Here is a 12,995-nt window from a genome sequence, read left to right as displayed (position 1 = left end):
CTTGTCCCCATATCCCTTGATTCCCCTATCCATAAGATACCTATCTAGCTCCTTCTTGAAAGCATCCAGAGAATTGGCCTCCACTACCTTCCGAGGCAGTGCATTCCAGACCCCCACAACTCTCTGGGAGAAGAAGTTTTTCCTTAACTCTGTCCTAAATGACCTACCCCTTATTCTTAAACCATGCCCTCTGGTACTGGACTCTCCCAGCATCTGGAACATATTTCCTGCCTCTATCTTGTCCAATCCCTTAATAATCTTATATGTTGCAATCAGATCCCCTCTCAATCTCCTTAATTCCAGCGTGTACAAGCCGTATTCTCAAACCATACCCTCTGGTACTGGACTCTCCCAGCAAGACGACTGAGAACCCTTCAGTGCTGCAACCTACGCTGTGGTTGTGATGTGTCATCATCTTCTGCCAACTCCACCAGTGAGGTCTTGGTTGGATCGTTCTTTGTCTGGAACCTCTCCCTTCACCTTGCCACTCTGGGTGACCCTACCAGGAGCCAAGCTCCTGACAGCATTACTGCTGGGATCTCAGGAACTCACTAGCCTCTCCAGGATGACAAGGTGATGATCCTGTGTACACAGTGCATTGAGGTAGTGCAAGGTAAACAGTAAGAGAATGCTGAACTGTAAGTGTTACATCTACAGGGAGAGTGCAGTGCAGGCAAGTTAGCAATGAGGTAGACTGTGAGGTCAAGAGACCATCTTATAGTTCTGGGGGACCACTCAATAGTTTTTAACAGCAGGATAGAAGCTGACCTTGACCCTGGTGGTACGTGCTTTCAGGCTTTTGTATCTTCTGCCCAATGGGAGAAGAGAGAATGCCCAGGATAGATGAAGTCTTTGATTACACTGGTTCTTTACTAAGGCAGTGAGAAGCATAGACATATAGACTGTGAGACCAACAATGTTGTAGTTGGAACCTCAATTACAGCAACACACACAGAATGCTGGAAGAGCTCAGCAGATCAGGCAGCTTCTATGGAATGGTACAGAGTTCCCCTCCTTCACTGCCCCCATGTTTCCATCTTGTTACCCCCCTCCCACCCCGCTGTGCTTTTGTGTGTGTGGCTTTGGCTGTGCAAGTGGTCAGAGGGCTAAGTGGCCCAAGAGGAAAGAGCCTCCTTATCCTGTTTCGGGCCCAGAGCCTTCACCAAGACGAGAGAGGAAGGGGGGCAGAAGCCAGGATAGAAGATTGGGGGGGGGGGCTGGATATATGCTAGAAGATGGTGAGTGAGACCAGGGAATAGGGAAAGGTCAAGGAAAAGGAAACTGGTAAGAGAGGAGGGTGGACATGGGAGAAAGGGAAGGAGGTGGGTTCTGTTGAGAGCCAGCAGGGACATGATGGGCGGAACGGCCTCCCTCGGTGCTGTAGACCAATGAAAGATCTCCGACTGTAACTCCCCCACAGACGCTGGCCGACCCGCTGTGTGTTTTTGCAGCACCGATTCCCCACATCGCGGTGGTTCGGTGCCCGGGGGAGCGCGGTTCACTCGGCAGGTCTGCGGCCACTCCCGTCTTCCTTCTCCAGCCCCCAAGTTTGTTCGGCAGCGAGACGCTTAACGGCGGGGCTGCGGGAGCGATGGCGCTCGTCTGCCTCCCAACCGCCAGCCGGCTGGCCCCTTTGTGTGGCTCGCAAAGCCGGCGCTGATGCCGGGAGGCTCTCAGCTCGCACACTGACTGACGAGAAGATGCAGTGACGCTGGCAGGCAGAGGCAGAGGCAGAGGCGGCGAGGGAGAGAGAGGCCACCGTGTCCGTCCTCAGGCCAGGAGAATGGCACGCAAGGAAATAACGGCGTCCGTGTTCGGTAGGAGAACGGCTACCGGCTCTCTTGTTTATCTGTGTCTCTGGGATGCTTTGTGGGGTCAAACAGGGTTGGACAGAGCGCATTCTCTCTCTCTAACGGTGCAGACTTTCCCCACTCGCCCTCACCGCCCCCACGTTTCCATCTTGCCCCCCCACCCCCCGCTGTGTTTTTGTGTGTTGTGGCTTTCGTTGTGGAAGCGGTCGGAGGGCGATGTGGTCGGAGAAGAAAGAGCCCCCCCCCCCCCCATCCCTGCCCTCCCTGCGGAAGGAACTCGCGAGGTAAACAAGGAACTTGATCCATTTGCAGAGTGCAGACGACCCCCGCCGCTCTGCTCTCTCCGGGGACCGGTGAAGTTGGGTCTGTGTTACAGCTGTGGAGGGTTCTTGGCCGTGCCAACTTGTTCCCCGGCTGGGGGTCTTCGGCAGGTCGGGCAACTGTTGTGGAGAGAGAAAGGGGCTGAACGAACCCGATTAGTCCCCAAGCGTTACCTCCTCTTTCAGAATCCGGTTTAATATCAGTGGCGCCTGTGTGAAATTTGTAGTTTTGCTGCGGCAGTACATTGTAATACATAAAAATATAAATTATAACAAGTACAAATAAAAAAAATTTAAGTAAGTAGTGTTATAAGAAAGGAAAATAGTGAGGTGGTGTTCATGGATTCATTGTCTGTTCAGAAATCTGAGACAACGGGGAAGAAGCTGTTCCTGAAACGTTGGGTCTGTGTCTCCAGGCTCTTGCACCTATTCCTTGATGTAGTAACAAGAAGAGGGCATGTCCTGGGTGATGAAGGCCCTTTTATTTTCTCACTGTTGGTGCCAGAGGCTTTCTTCTCTGATCATCCTATCCTGTTGTGGCATAGAGTTACTCAGTGAGACACTATCTCCAGTCTAGGGTGAGATAGTTTAGTGTGGGAATGTCAGGAGGACACGTTCTCCTTCCCAGCCCCAAAACTGATCTCTGACATCCCCCATATGATCTCCTCCAATTACCTCAAGATTGTGCCAACTTGTATTAGCCATTTCTGCCTCAGGAAAAAGTCTCTGGCTATCCACACGATCTATGCCTCTCACCAGCTTGTACACTTCTATCATGTCACCTCTTGGCCTCTTTCACTCCTAGCTCACTCAGCCTACCCTCAATAAGACATGGCCTTTGATCCAGTCACTCTCCTCCGCACCCTCTCCACATCCTTCCGGTGAACACAATGTTAAGAGAGATGTTTGAACAAGCAATGTGAAGAGGGAGTGTTCGAGGCGGAAAGGTTCAGGAAGGGAGGCTACTCATCCATTGCTCTTGGATCTGCAGCCCTGAGACTTACATTACACTTTATTGTCACCAAACAATTGATACTAGAGCGTACACACATCACAGTGATATTTGTTTCTGCACTTTGCGCTCCCTGAAGTACAAATCGAAGTAAATATAATAAAAATTTAAATTATAAACCATAATTAGAAGAATAGAAAAGGGAAAGTAAGGTAGTGCAAGTCAGGTCCGGATATTTGGAAGGTACGGCCCAGATCCGGGTCAGGATCCGTTCAGCAGTCTTATCACAGTTGGAAAGAAGCTGTTCCCAAATCTGGCCGTACGAATCTTCATGCTCCTGAACCTTCTCCCGGAGGGAAGAGGGACAAAAAGTGTGTTGGCTGGGTGGGTCTTGTCCTTGATTATCTTGGCAGCACTGCTCCGACAGCATGTGGTGTAAAGTGAGTCCAAGGATGGAAGATTGGTTTATGCGATGTGCTGGGCTATGTTCACGATCTTCTGCAGCTTCTTCCGGTCTTGGACAGGACAACTTCCATACCAGGTTGTGATGCACCCTAGAAGAATGCTTTCATCAAGGAGGCTCGGCCGATCTCTGCCCTGAGGGAGAACGTTGGGGGTTCAAATGTACCCCAGGCTACTGCGGGAGGTGAGGGAGGAGATTGGTGAGCCTCTGGTGATGATCTTTGCATCATCAAAGGGGACGGGAGAAGTTCCGGAGGACTGGAGGGTTGTGGATGTTGTTCCCTTATTAAAGAAAGGGAGTAGAGATAGCCCAGAGAATTATAGACTAGTGAGTCTTACTTCAGTGGTTGGTAAGTTGATGGACAAGATCCTGAGAGGCAGGATTTATGAACATTTGGAGAGGTATAATATGATTAGAAATAGTCAGCATGGCTTTGTCAAAGGCAGGTCTTGCCTTACAAGCCTGATTGAATTTTTTGAGGATGTGACTAAACATATTGATGAAGGAAGAGCAGTGGATGTAGTGTATATGTATTTCAGCAAGGCATTTGATAAGGTACCCCATGCAAGGCTTATTGAGAAAGTAAGGAGACATGGGATCCAAGGGGACATTGCTTTGTGGATCCAGAACTGGCTTGTTGATGAGTCATATTCTGCATGGAGGTCGGTGACCAATGGTGTGCCTCAGGGATCTGTTCTGGGACCCTTACTCTTCGTGATTTTTATAAATGAACTGGATGAGGAAGTGGAGGATGGATTAGTAAATTTGCTGACACAAAGATTGGAGGTGTTGTGGATAGTGTGGAGGGCTGTCAGAGGTTACAGTGGGACATTGATAGGATGCAAAACTGGGCTGAGAAGTGGCAGTTGGAGTTCAACCCAGATAAGTGTGAGGTGGTTCATTTTGGTAGGTCAAATATGATGACAGAATATAGTATTAATGGTAAGACTCCTGTCAGTGTGGAGGATCAGAGGGATCTTGGGGTCAAAGTCCATAGTCAAGGCTGCTGCACAGGTGGACTCTGTGGTTAAGGAAGCATACGGTGCATTGGCCTTCATCAATCGTGGGATTGATTTTAAGAGCCAAGAGGTAATGTTGCAGCTATATAGGATCCTGGTCAGACCCCACTTGGAGTACTGTGCTCAGTTCTGGTCGCCTCGCTACAGGAAGGATGTGGAAACCATAGAAAGGGTGCAGAGCAGATTTACAAGGATGTTGCCTGGATTGGGGAGCCTGCCTTATGAGAATAGGTTGCGTGAACTCAGCCTTTTTTCCTTGGAGCAGCGCAAGATGAGAGGTGACCTGATAGAGGTGTACAAAATAAAGAGAGGCATGGATCATGTGGATAGTCAGAGGCTTTTCCCCAGGGCTGAAATGGCTAGCATGAGAGGGCACAGTTTTAAGGTGCTTGGAAGTAGGTACAGAGGAGATGTCAGGGATAAGTTTTTTATGCAGAGAGTAGTGAGTGCGTGGAATGGGCTGCCGGCAACGGTGGTGGTGGCGGATACGATAGGTTCTTTTAAGTGACTCCTGGATAGGTACATGGAGCTTAGAAAAATAGAGGACTATGGGTAACCCTAGGTAATTTCTCAGGAAAGGACATGTTCGGCACAGCTTTGTAGGTTTTCAATGTTTCAAATCCCACCCAGGACGTTGGAGCATCTTCAGAGACCTGGGCTTGATCCCAACCTCCGGCACTGTCTGTGTGGAGTTTGTATGTGATCACATGGGTTTCTCCCACCTCCCAGATATGTGTGGATAGGTGGGTGAATTGGCTGCTGTAAATTGTCTCCAATGTGTGGGTGAGGGCTGGAATCTGGGGGGAGTTGACAGGAATCGGCATCAGGTTTATTATCATTGACATATGTTGTGAAATTTGTGGCTTTGTGGCAGCAGTACGTTGGAATACGTACAGTTAGCATAAGCTACAAAATGTATGAACAGTGCAAAAGATGAATAGTAAGGTAGTTTTCATGGCTTTCAGAAATCTGACGGTGGAGGGGAAGAAGCAGTTTCAAAACTGTCGAGTGTGGGTCTTTAGCTCCTGATGGTTAAATTGGAATCGGGTTTAATATCACTGGCATACAGTATGTTGTGAAGTGTGTTGTTTTGTGGCAGCAGTACAGTGAGAGGCACAGAAAACAAATGTTTTTATTTATTGAGACACAGCCTGGAATAGGCCCTCTGGCCCCTCGAGCCACACTGTTCAGCGACCCCTCCCAATTACAATGACCAATTAACCTACTAACCATGGCCTTTGGACTGTGGGAGGAAACCAGAGCACCCGGAGGAAACCCACACACAACGCGCTAGTGACAGAAAATGAGCCTGGGACTTTGGGGCTGTAATGCGTTGTGCTGACCACTATGCTCCTGTGGGATCTGTAGACATCTTGCTATAAGGAAGAAGGCAGGTGACTTTTTAGAAGGGTTCAAGATGATAAGAGGCATAGATCAAGTGGATAGTCAGAGACTTTTGACATATTTAAGGTGGAGGTAAATAGGTGCTTGATTAGTCAGGGCATCAAAGTGTTTGGAAAGACCAGGAGAATGGGATTGAGACAGATAATAAATCAGCCATGATGGAATAGCAGAACAGACTCCATGGGCCAAATAGCTTAATTCTGTTCCTATGTCTGCTGTCATATGGACTTTTTCCTTAGGGTGGAAATGGCTGACATCGGGAGGAGTAATTTTAAGGTGATTGGAGATGTCAGAGTGGTGGGTGTGTGGAGTGTGCTGCGGGTGGTGGTAGAAGCAGGTACATTAGGGTCATTTAAGAGACCGTTAGGCATATGGGTGATAGAGAAATGTAGGGTTATGTGGGAGGGAAGAGTTAGACTGATCTTAGAGTAATTTAAAAGGCCAGTACAACATTGTGGGCTGAAGGGCTTGTAATGTGCTGTTATGTCCGATGATCTTGTGCCTTACGTTTGACTTCAGGATGGTGGTCAGGTAGGTGAAATGCCTCAGGCAACAGTGCGATGTTGGAGTTTAACTTGAGAAGTGAAGTACAGGACCCGAGCACCAATGTGGACTGTAGCTGAGCGCGGGGGGCACAGGCAGACCCTGATACTGCTCTGGAATGCCAGGCCAGAGAGTCCAGCTCAATCTGGTGAACCCCAGCTGATGCCAAGGTGGAGTTCCGAGTGGGGCAGGCATGTCCCAGCAGCTGAGAGCTCTAAACCCATTGAATATTGAAAGGCTAGGATAGAGCAGAAGTAGAGAGGATGGTTCCTATGTTGGAGAGATCGAGAACCATAGGACACAGCTTCCGAGCAGATGAGGAGAACTTCTTTAGCTAGAGGTTGGTGAATCTGTGGAATTCATTGCCACGGAGAGCTGTGGAGGCCAAGTCATTGGGTATATTTAGAGTGGAGGTTGACAGGTTCCTGATTACTAAAGGTGTCAAGGAGAATGCAGGAGAGCGGGGTTGAGAGGGAAAATAAATCAGCCATGATGGAGTTGGAAGTCCCTGCTCTGTACTGTAATCTCTGTTCTGTGATAGTGTATTGAGGATGGTGGATCCAAAGGGAGTGGCTGCAGTTGAGGGAGGATCAGGCCATGACCTAACAGAACAGTGGAGCAGGTTTGATGGGCTGTTACAGGTTTTGCCTGCCTTGGTGATTAGTTGGTTGGTAATACGCCAGCTGTACATCGCTGCTCTGGGAGTGAGCTCATTATGTGAACAGAAACCCTGATCCATGCAAGGCTGTTTAGTGATGGGTTTGAATGCAGCGAGGAAGGAGTTTAAAAACAGAAGGGCATTCAGAAGTGGGTATTAAACACCGAACCTGGCCCTTTGCCCATCGTCTGCTTGCTGACATCACCCATCCTTATACAGTGGGTTCTGGTTAATTGGGCCATCAGTTATTCGAGGCAGCTTCTTATTTGGGACAACTCTTAAAGAACAAGCACTAACCGAGAAAATAGCCAGGGATCCCGTAATTTATTTGGGACACTGTGCCGCTTAATTGGGATAAAGGACTGTTTCTAGTCGCGACACCATGCTCCGTGTGTCTGTGTTCGAAACACGGTGATCTTTGTCACCGATTGTTGCTGAGAAATAAGCAGTAAGACAATTCAGAACTGTTGCTCACTGCAGTTTCAAACATTCAGGCTTGGAGATGCCAGAAATGGCCATACTTTCCAAAATCAAAAGCCGTGTATGAGCCAGGAGGGTACGTCATCTGTTGAAGGCTAGATCTGTGGCATTCAAGTCTGGTGACCCAGCCCTGTACCAGAAAACCAGGAATGATTTGTGGAGGGCTATTTCAAGGGTGAAGAGACAATCTTGAACGAGGTTGGAGGTGACATCGGATGAACGACAACTCTGGCAGGGTTTGCAAGACATTACTTCCTACAAAGTGAAACCCAATAGCATGAATGGCAGTGATGCTTCACTACCAGATGAACTCAACGCCTTTTATGCCCGCTTTGAAAGGGAGTGAACCTTTACCAGGCGGAGGGTCCCGATGGAGTACCTGGTAAGGCTCTGAAAACCTGTGCCAACCAACTGGCGGGAGTATTCAAGGACATTTTCAACCTCTCACTGCGATGGGCAGAAGTTCCCACATGCTTCAAAAAGGCAACAATTATACCAGTGTCTAAGAAGAATAAAGTGAACTGCCTTAACCTGGTAGCACTCACATTGACAGTGATGAAATGCTTTGAGAGGTTGGTCATGACTAGACTGAACTCCTGCCTCAGCAAGGACCTGGACCCATTGCAAGTTGCCTATCACCATAATAGGTCAATGGCAGATGCAATCTCAATGGTTCTCCACGTGGATTTAGACCACCTGGACAACACAAACACCTATGTCAGGATGTTGTTCATCAACTAAAGCTCAACATTTAACACCATCATTCCCACGACCCTGATCGAGAAGTTACAGAACCTGGGCCTCTGTACATCCCTCTGCAATTGGATCCTCAACTTTCTAACTGGAAGACCACAATCGGTGCGGATTGGTGATAATATCTCCTCCTCCCTGACAATCAACACTGGTGCACCTCAGGTGTGCGTTTAGCCCACTGCTCTACTCTCTCTACAACAATGACTGCACTCAATGTTAGTAAGACAAAAGAGCTGATTGTGGACTTCAAGAAGGGTAAGATGAAGGAACACATACCAGTTCTCATAGAGGGATCAAAAGTGGAGAGAGTGAGTAGTTTCAAGTTCCTGGGTGTCAAGATCTCTGAGGATCTAACCTGGTCCCAACACATTGATGTAGTTATAAAGAAGGCAAAACAGCAACTATATTTCATTAGGAGTTTGAAGAGATTTGGTATGACAACAAGATCGCTCAAAAACGTCTATAGATGTACTGTGGAGAGCATTCTGACATGCTGCATCACTATCTGGTAAGGGGGTAGGCTACTTCACAGGGCTGAAAAAAACTGCACAGGGTTGTAAATTTAGTTGGCTCCATCTTGGGTACAAATTACCCAGGACATTTTCAAGGAGCAGTGTCTCAGAAAGACAGCATCCGTTATTAAGGAACCCCCCCCCCCCCCCCCGGCCCTATGGCATGCCCTTCTCTCATTGTTATCATCAGGGAGGAGGTACAGAAGCCTGAAGAAACACACTCAGCGATTCAGGAATAGCTTCTTCCCTCTGCCATCTGATTCCTAAATGAACAATGAACCCCTGGACACAACCTCACTTCTTAAATTATATATTATTTCTGTTTTTTAATTATTTTTAATATATTCCATATACATATACTGTATTTGATTTACCCATTTATTTATTTATTACTTTTTTCTATATTATCTATTGCATTGAACTGCTGCTGCTAAATTAACAAATTTCGTGACTCATGCCGGTGATAATAAACCTGATTCTGATTCTGAGTGAAAATTAAACAATTTCACTACTTCAAGTTAGGAACCAGGGTGAATTTGAAGGTATCAACAATCACCTTGAATGTGACAATGAAAATGAAGATTTGGAGGATGTATTGTATGAAGGCAGTCCACTATCTGCACTAGGCGTCTGCACTGATTTTGTTCATTTACAGTCAATCAAAAGACCTCGGCAGTGTACACTGGATGAATTCCAATACCGATAACTATTAGGAGCTAATACACAGTTTTATAGTACTGTAGTAGTATTGGTGGTGTTCTCATTTGTTCTGTATTTGATTTAAATACATAATTTGTTACACAGTTAAATGGTAGTTTGCCTTTTTGTTAATGCTTTTTTAACCATTTCCGTGAAAGTTTGGCTAACTGGGGCAGCTGCTCAATTTTACCAAAATGTACTGGTTCCAATGTGTCCCAATTAGCTGGAATCCACTGCATATGGGGTCCAGAGGAGAGTCACATGGATGATCCTGAGAATGAAATGGTTAACGTATGAGGAGCATTAGATAGCTTTAGACCTGTAGTCACTGAGTTTAGAAGAGTGATGGAGAGGGGTGGGATCTCATTAAAACCTACCGAACAGTGAAAGGCCTAGTTAGAGTGGACGTGGAGAGGATGTTTCCGATAGTGGAGGAGTCTAGGACCAGAAGGCACAGCTTCAATATAGAAGAACATCCATTTAGAACAGAAATTCTTTAGACAGGGTAATGAATCTGTGGAATTCATTGCCACAGATGCCTGTGGATGCCAAGTCACTGGGTATATTTAAAGTGGAGGTTGCCAGGTTCTTGATTAGGCAAAGGTTAGGGGGAGAGGGCAGGATAATGGGGTTGAGTGGGATGATAAATCAGCCTTGATGGGATAGCAGAGCAGACTCGATGGGCCAAATGTCTTAGTTCTTCTCCTGAGCTTCATATTCCTTGTTTGTCTGACTGTGTATTATGGTCACGTGTACTGTGATGCAGTGAAAAGCTTTGAAAGTTAAAGATTAGCTTTATTTGTCACATGTACATTGAAATGCACTATTTGTGTCAATGACCAAAGTAGTCTGAGAATGTGCTGCTAGCCGCCTGCATTTGTTGCTGCCCTCGCAGCGATAGCATAGCGTGCTGACACCCTGCGTGCCGTGGCAGTGTAGCGGTTAGCACAAAGCTATCGGAGTTCAGAGTTCAATTCTGGAGGTGTCTGTAAAGAGTCTCTCTCTGTACGTCCTCCCATGGAATGCGTGGAATTCCTCTGGGTGTCCTGTTTGCTCCCACAGTCCAAAGATGTACCGGATAATCTTACCTGTATGTCTCGAATCTGGGAGGGAACCAGAGGAAATCCACATGGTCACGGGGAGAATGTGCAAAGTTCTTACAGACGGCAATGGAAACTGAACCCTGATCAGTGATTGCTGTAGCTGTAAAGCCATTGCTCTTCCACCCTTTGTGTGCCGTCCAGATTGCTGGTGCCATGTGTTGGAACTGGCTTATTGTCACGTGTACTGAGGTACAGTGAAAATCGTGTCTTGCCTTCTATTCATGCTGGTCAGATCATTCCGCAGTGCATTACATTGAGGCAGTTAAAAAAACAAAATGCAGAATCTTGTGTTTCAGTTACAGAGGTAGTCCTGTGCAGGTAGACAGAGACAAGTGCTCCATGAAAGTCATAAAAACAAGAGGTTTTGCGGACACAAAATGCTGGAGGAACTCAGCAGGTGAGGCAGCATCTATGGAAATGAAAAAGCAGTCAACATTTCAGGCGGAGACCCTTCATCGGGACTGGAAAGGAAGGGGACAGAAGCCAGAATAAGAATTTGGATGGGGGGGGGGGGGGGGGGGAGAGTACAAATTGGGAGGTGATAGGTGAGGGGGAAGGTGGATTGGTGGGGGAAGTGGGGAGTGAAGTGAGAAGCTGGGAGGTGATGGGTGAGACCAGGTGAGGGGGAAGGTGGATTGGTGGGGGAAGTGGGGAGTATTGTGAACAATTGTGGGCTCGTTATCTTAGAAAAGATGTGCTGGAATTGGAGAGGGCTGAGAGGAGTTCACAAGGATGATTCCAGGAATGAAAGGGTTATTGTACGAGGAATGTTTGATAGCTCTGGGCCTGCACTCACTGGACTTCAGCAGGAACGGTGGGAATCTCATAGAAACCTTTCAAATGTTGAAAGGCCTGGACAGAGTAGATGTGGAAAGGATGTTCCCCATGGTGGGAGAGGACAAGGACAAGAGGGCACAGCCTCAGGATAGAGGGGCATCCATTCAAAGCAGAGATGCGGAGAAATTTCTTTAGCCAGAAGGTGCTGAGTTTGTGGAAACTATTACCACAGGCAGCTGGGGAAGCCAGGTCATTGGGTGTATTTAATGCAAAGCTTGATAGGTTCTTGATTGGACATAGCGTCAAAGGTTACGGGGAGAAGGCCAGGGAATGGGACTGAGGTGGGGACAAAAGGATCAGATATGATTGAATGGTAGAGCAGACTCGATGGGCCAAATGGCCTAATTCTGGTCCCATGTCTTATGGCCTTATGGTCTTATCTGTCTCTGGGAAATTTTGTTTTCTTGAAGATGTCCAGTGGAGTTTTACGGCAACATGTAAGTTTATTTTCATTTATTCAGAGATACTCATGGTAACAGGCTTTTCCATCCCACCCAGTTAAGCTGCTAGCACGTATGTCTTTGTAATGTGGGGAGAAACGAGAGCACTGGGAGAAAACCCATGTGGTGATGGTGAGAAGGTACAAATTCCTTGCAGGCGGGTGGCAGGAATTGAGCCCAGGAAGCTGGAAATGAAACAGTGTTACACTAACCGCTGTGCTACTGTACCGCCCGGAGTTCCTGAGAGTTGGAGGAAGGGCTGGCAGAATTGTTTGTAGCCTGGGAGATTGGGAAGAACAGCACCTCCAGGCTCTAACCCACCCCTCCACACCCCCAACCACCGCTACTTTATCGTTTCCCGTCAGTCACCTTGTCTCCTGTGCCCAGTGTTCCTCTGACAGAGGGTCTGAATGGTGTCCCTGTGCCTCCTTTCCTGTACATATCAGATGAGCAATGGCCCTGAATGCTAATGACTGCAGCAGCTTTCTCTGCCGAGTGTGCACTCACAGTGGCCCTTTGTCAATTCAAACGCAGATGTGTTGGAATCTCTCTGAACTTTCTAGAACAGATCCAAGTGACAAGCGTCAATTAATCGGAGGCGTTTGAATCTTTTGATTTTTCCCCTGCTGCACTTGGCTGGGTAAAGTTAATCTGTCACGGACTCTGCAGTCTGAAGAAAGTTCTCCGAGCTAAAGCGGTGAAATGATTTAATTACGAAGCAGATGCTGGTGCAGTTTAGAGTGATAGGGGCTAATCGAAGAACGGGACTTACATCATTAGCTGAAGACTTTTATCAATATTAATGAACTAATCTCATGTCCCAGATGGCTGCAATTTATCAAAAAAAAGTGTTGTCACACCTTGTAACACATTTTTTGATGTGGAATTGCTCTTCTGGCAACTATTTGGTCTTTTGATATCTCTCTCCTCCCTCAAATCCACCCTTTGATCAAACTGTCAGTCCCCTGCCCCTTAGTGTTACTGTTTGTACCTTCAGACCA

The 12,995-nt window shown here is 47.2% G+C and overlaps 1 protein-coding gene across 1 annotated transcript in view; it reads left to right on the top strand.

Moving 5' to 3' along the window:
* The first annotated feature begins 1,441 nt into the window (after positions 1 to 1,441).
* slc44a5b (solute carrier family 44 member 5b) overlaps positions 1,442 to 12,995 on the top strand; it is a 180,492-nt gene continuing 168,938 nt past the window's right edge. Inside the window, exon 1 of the mRNA XM_073062497.1 lies at positions 1,442 to 1,817. Within this exon, the coding sequence (XP_072918598.1) occupies positions 1,784 to 1,817 (34 nt within the window). The 5' untranslated portion in view covers positions 1,442 to 1,783. The remainder of the gene's footprint in view (positions 1,818 to 12,995) is intronic.

Source organism: Hemitrygon akajei, chromosome 12, assembly GCF_048418815.1.
Source record: "Hemitrygon akajei chromosome 12, sHemAka1.3, whole genome shotgun sequence".
NCBI classification, from domain to species: Eukaryota; Metazoa; Chordata; class Chondrichthyes; order Myliobatiformes; family Dasyatidae; genus Hemitrygon; species Hemitrygon akajei.
The sequence above is the reverse complement of the archived record's forward strand: the minus strand, read 5'-3'. Positions and strand labels throughout refer to the sequence as shown.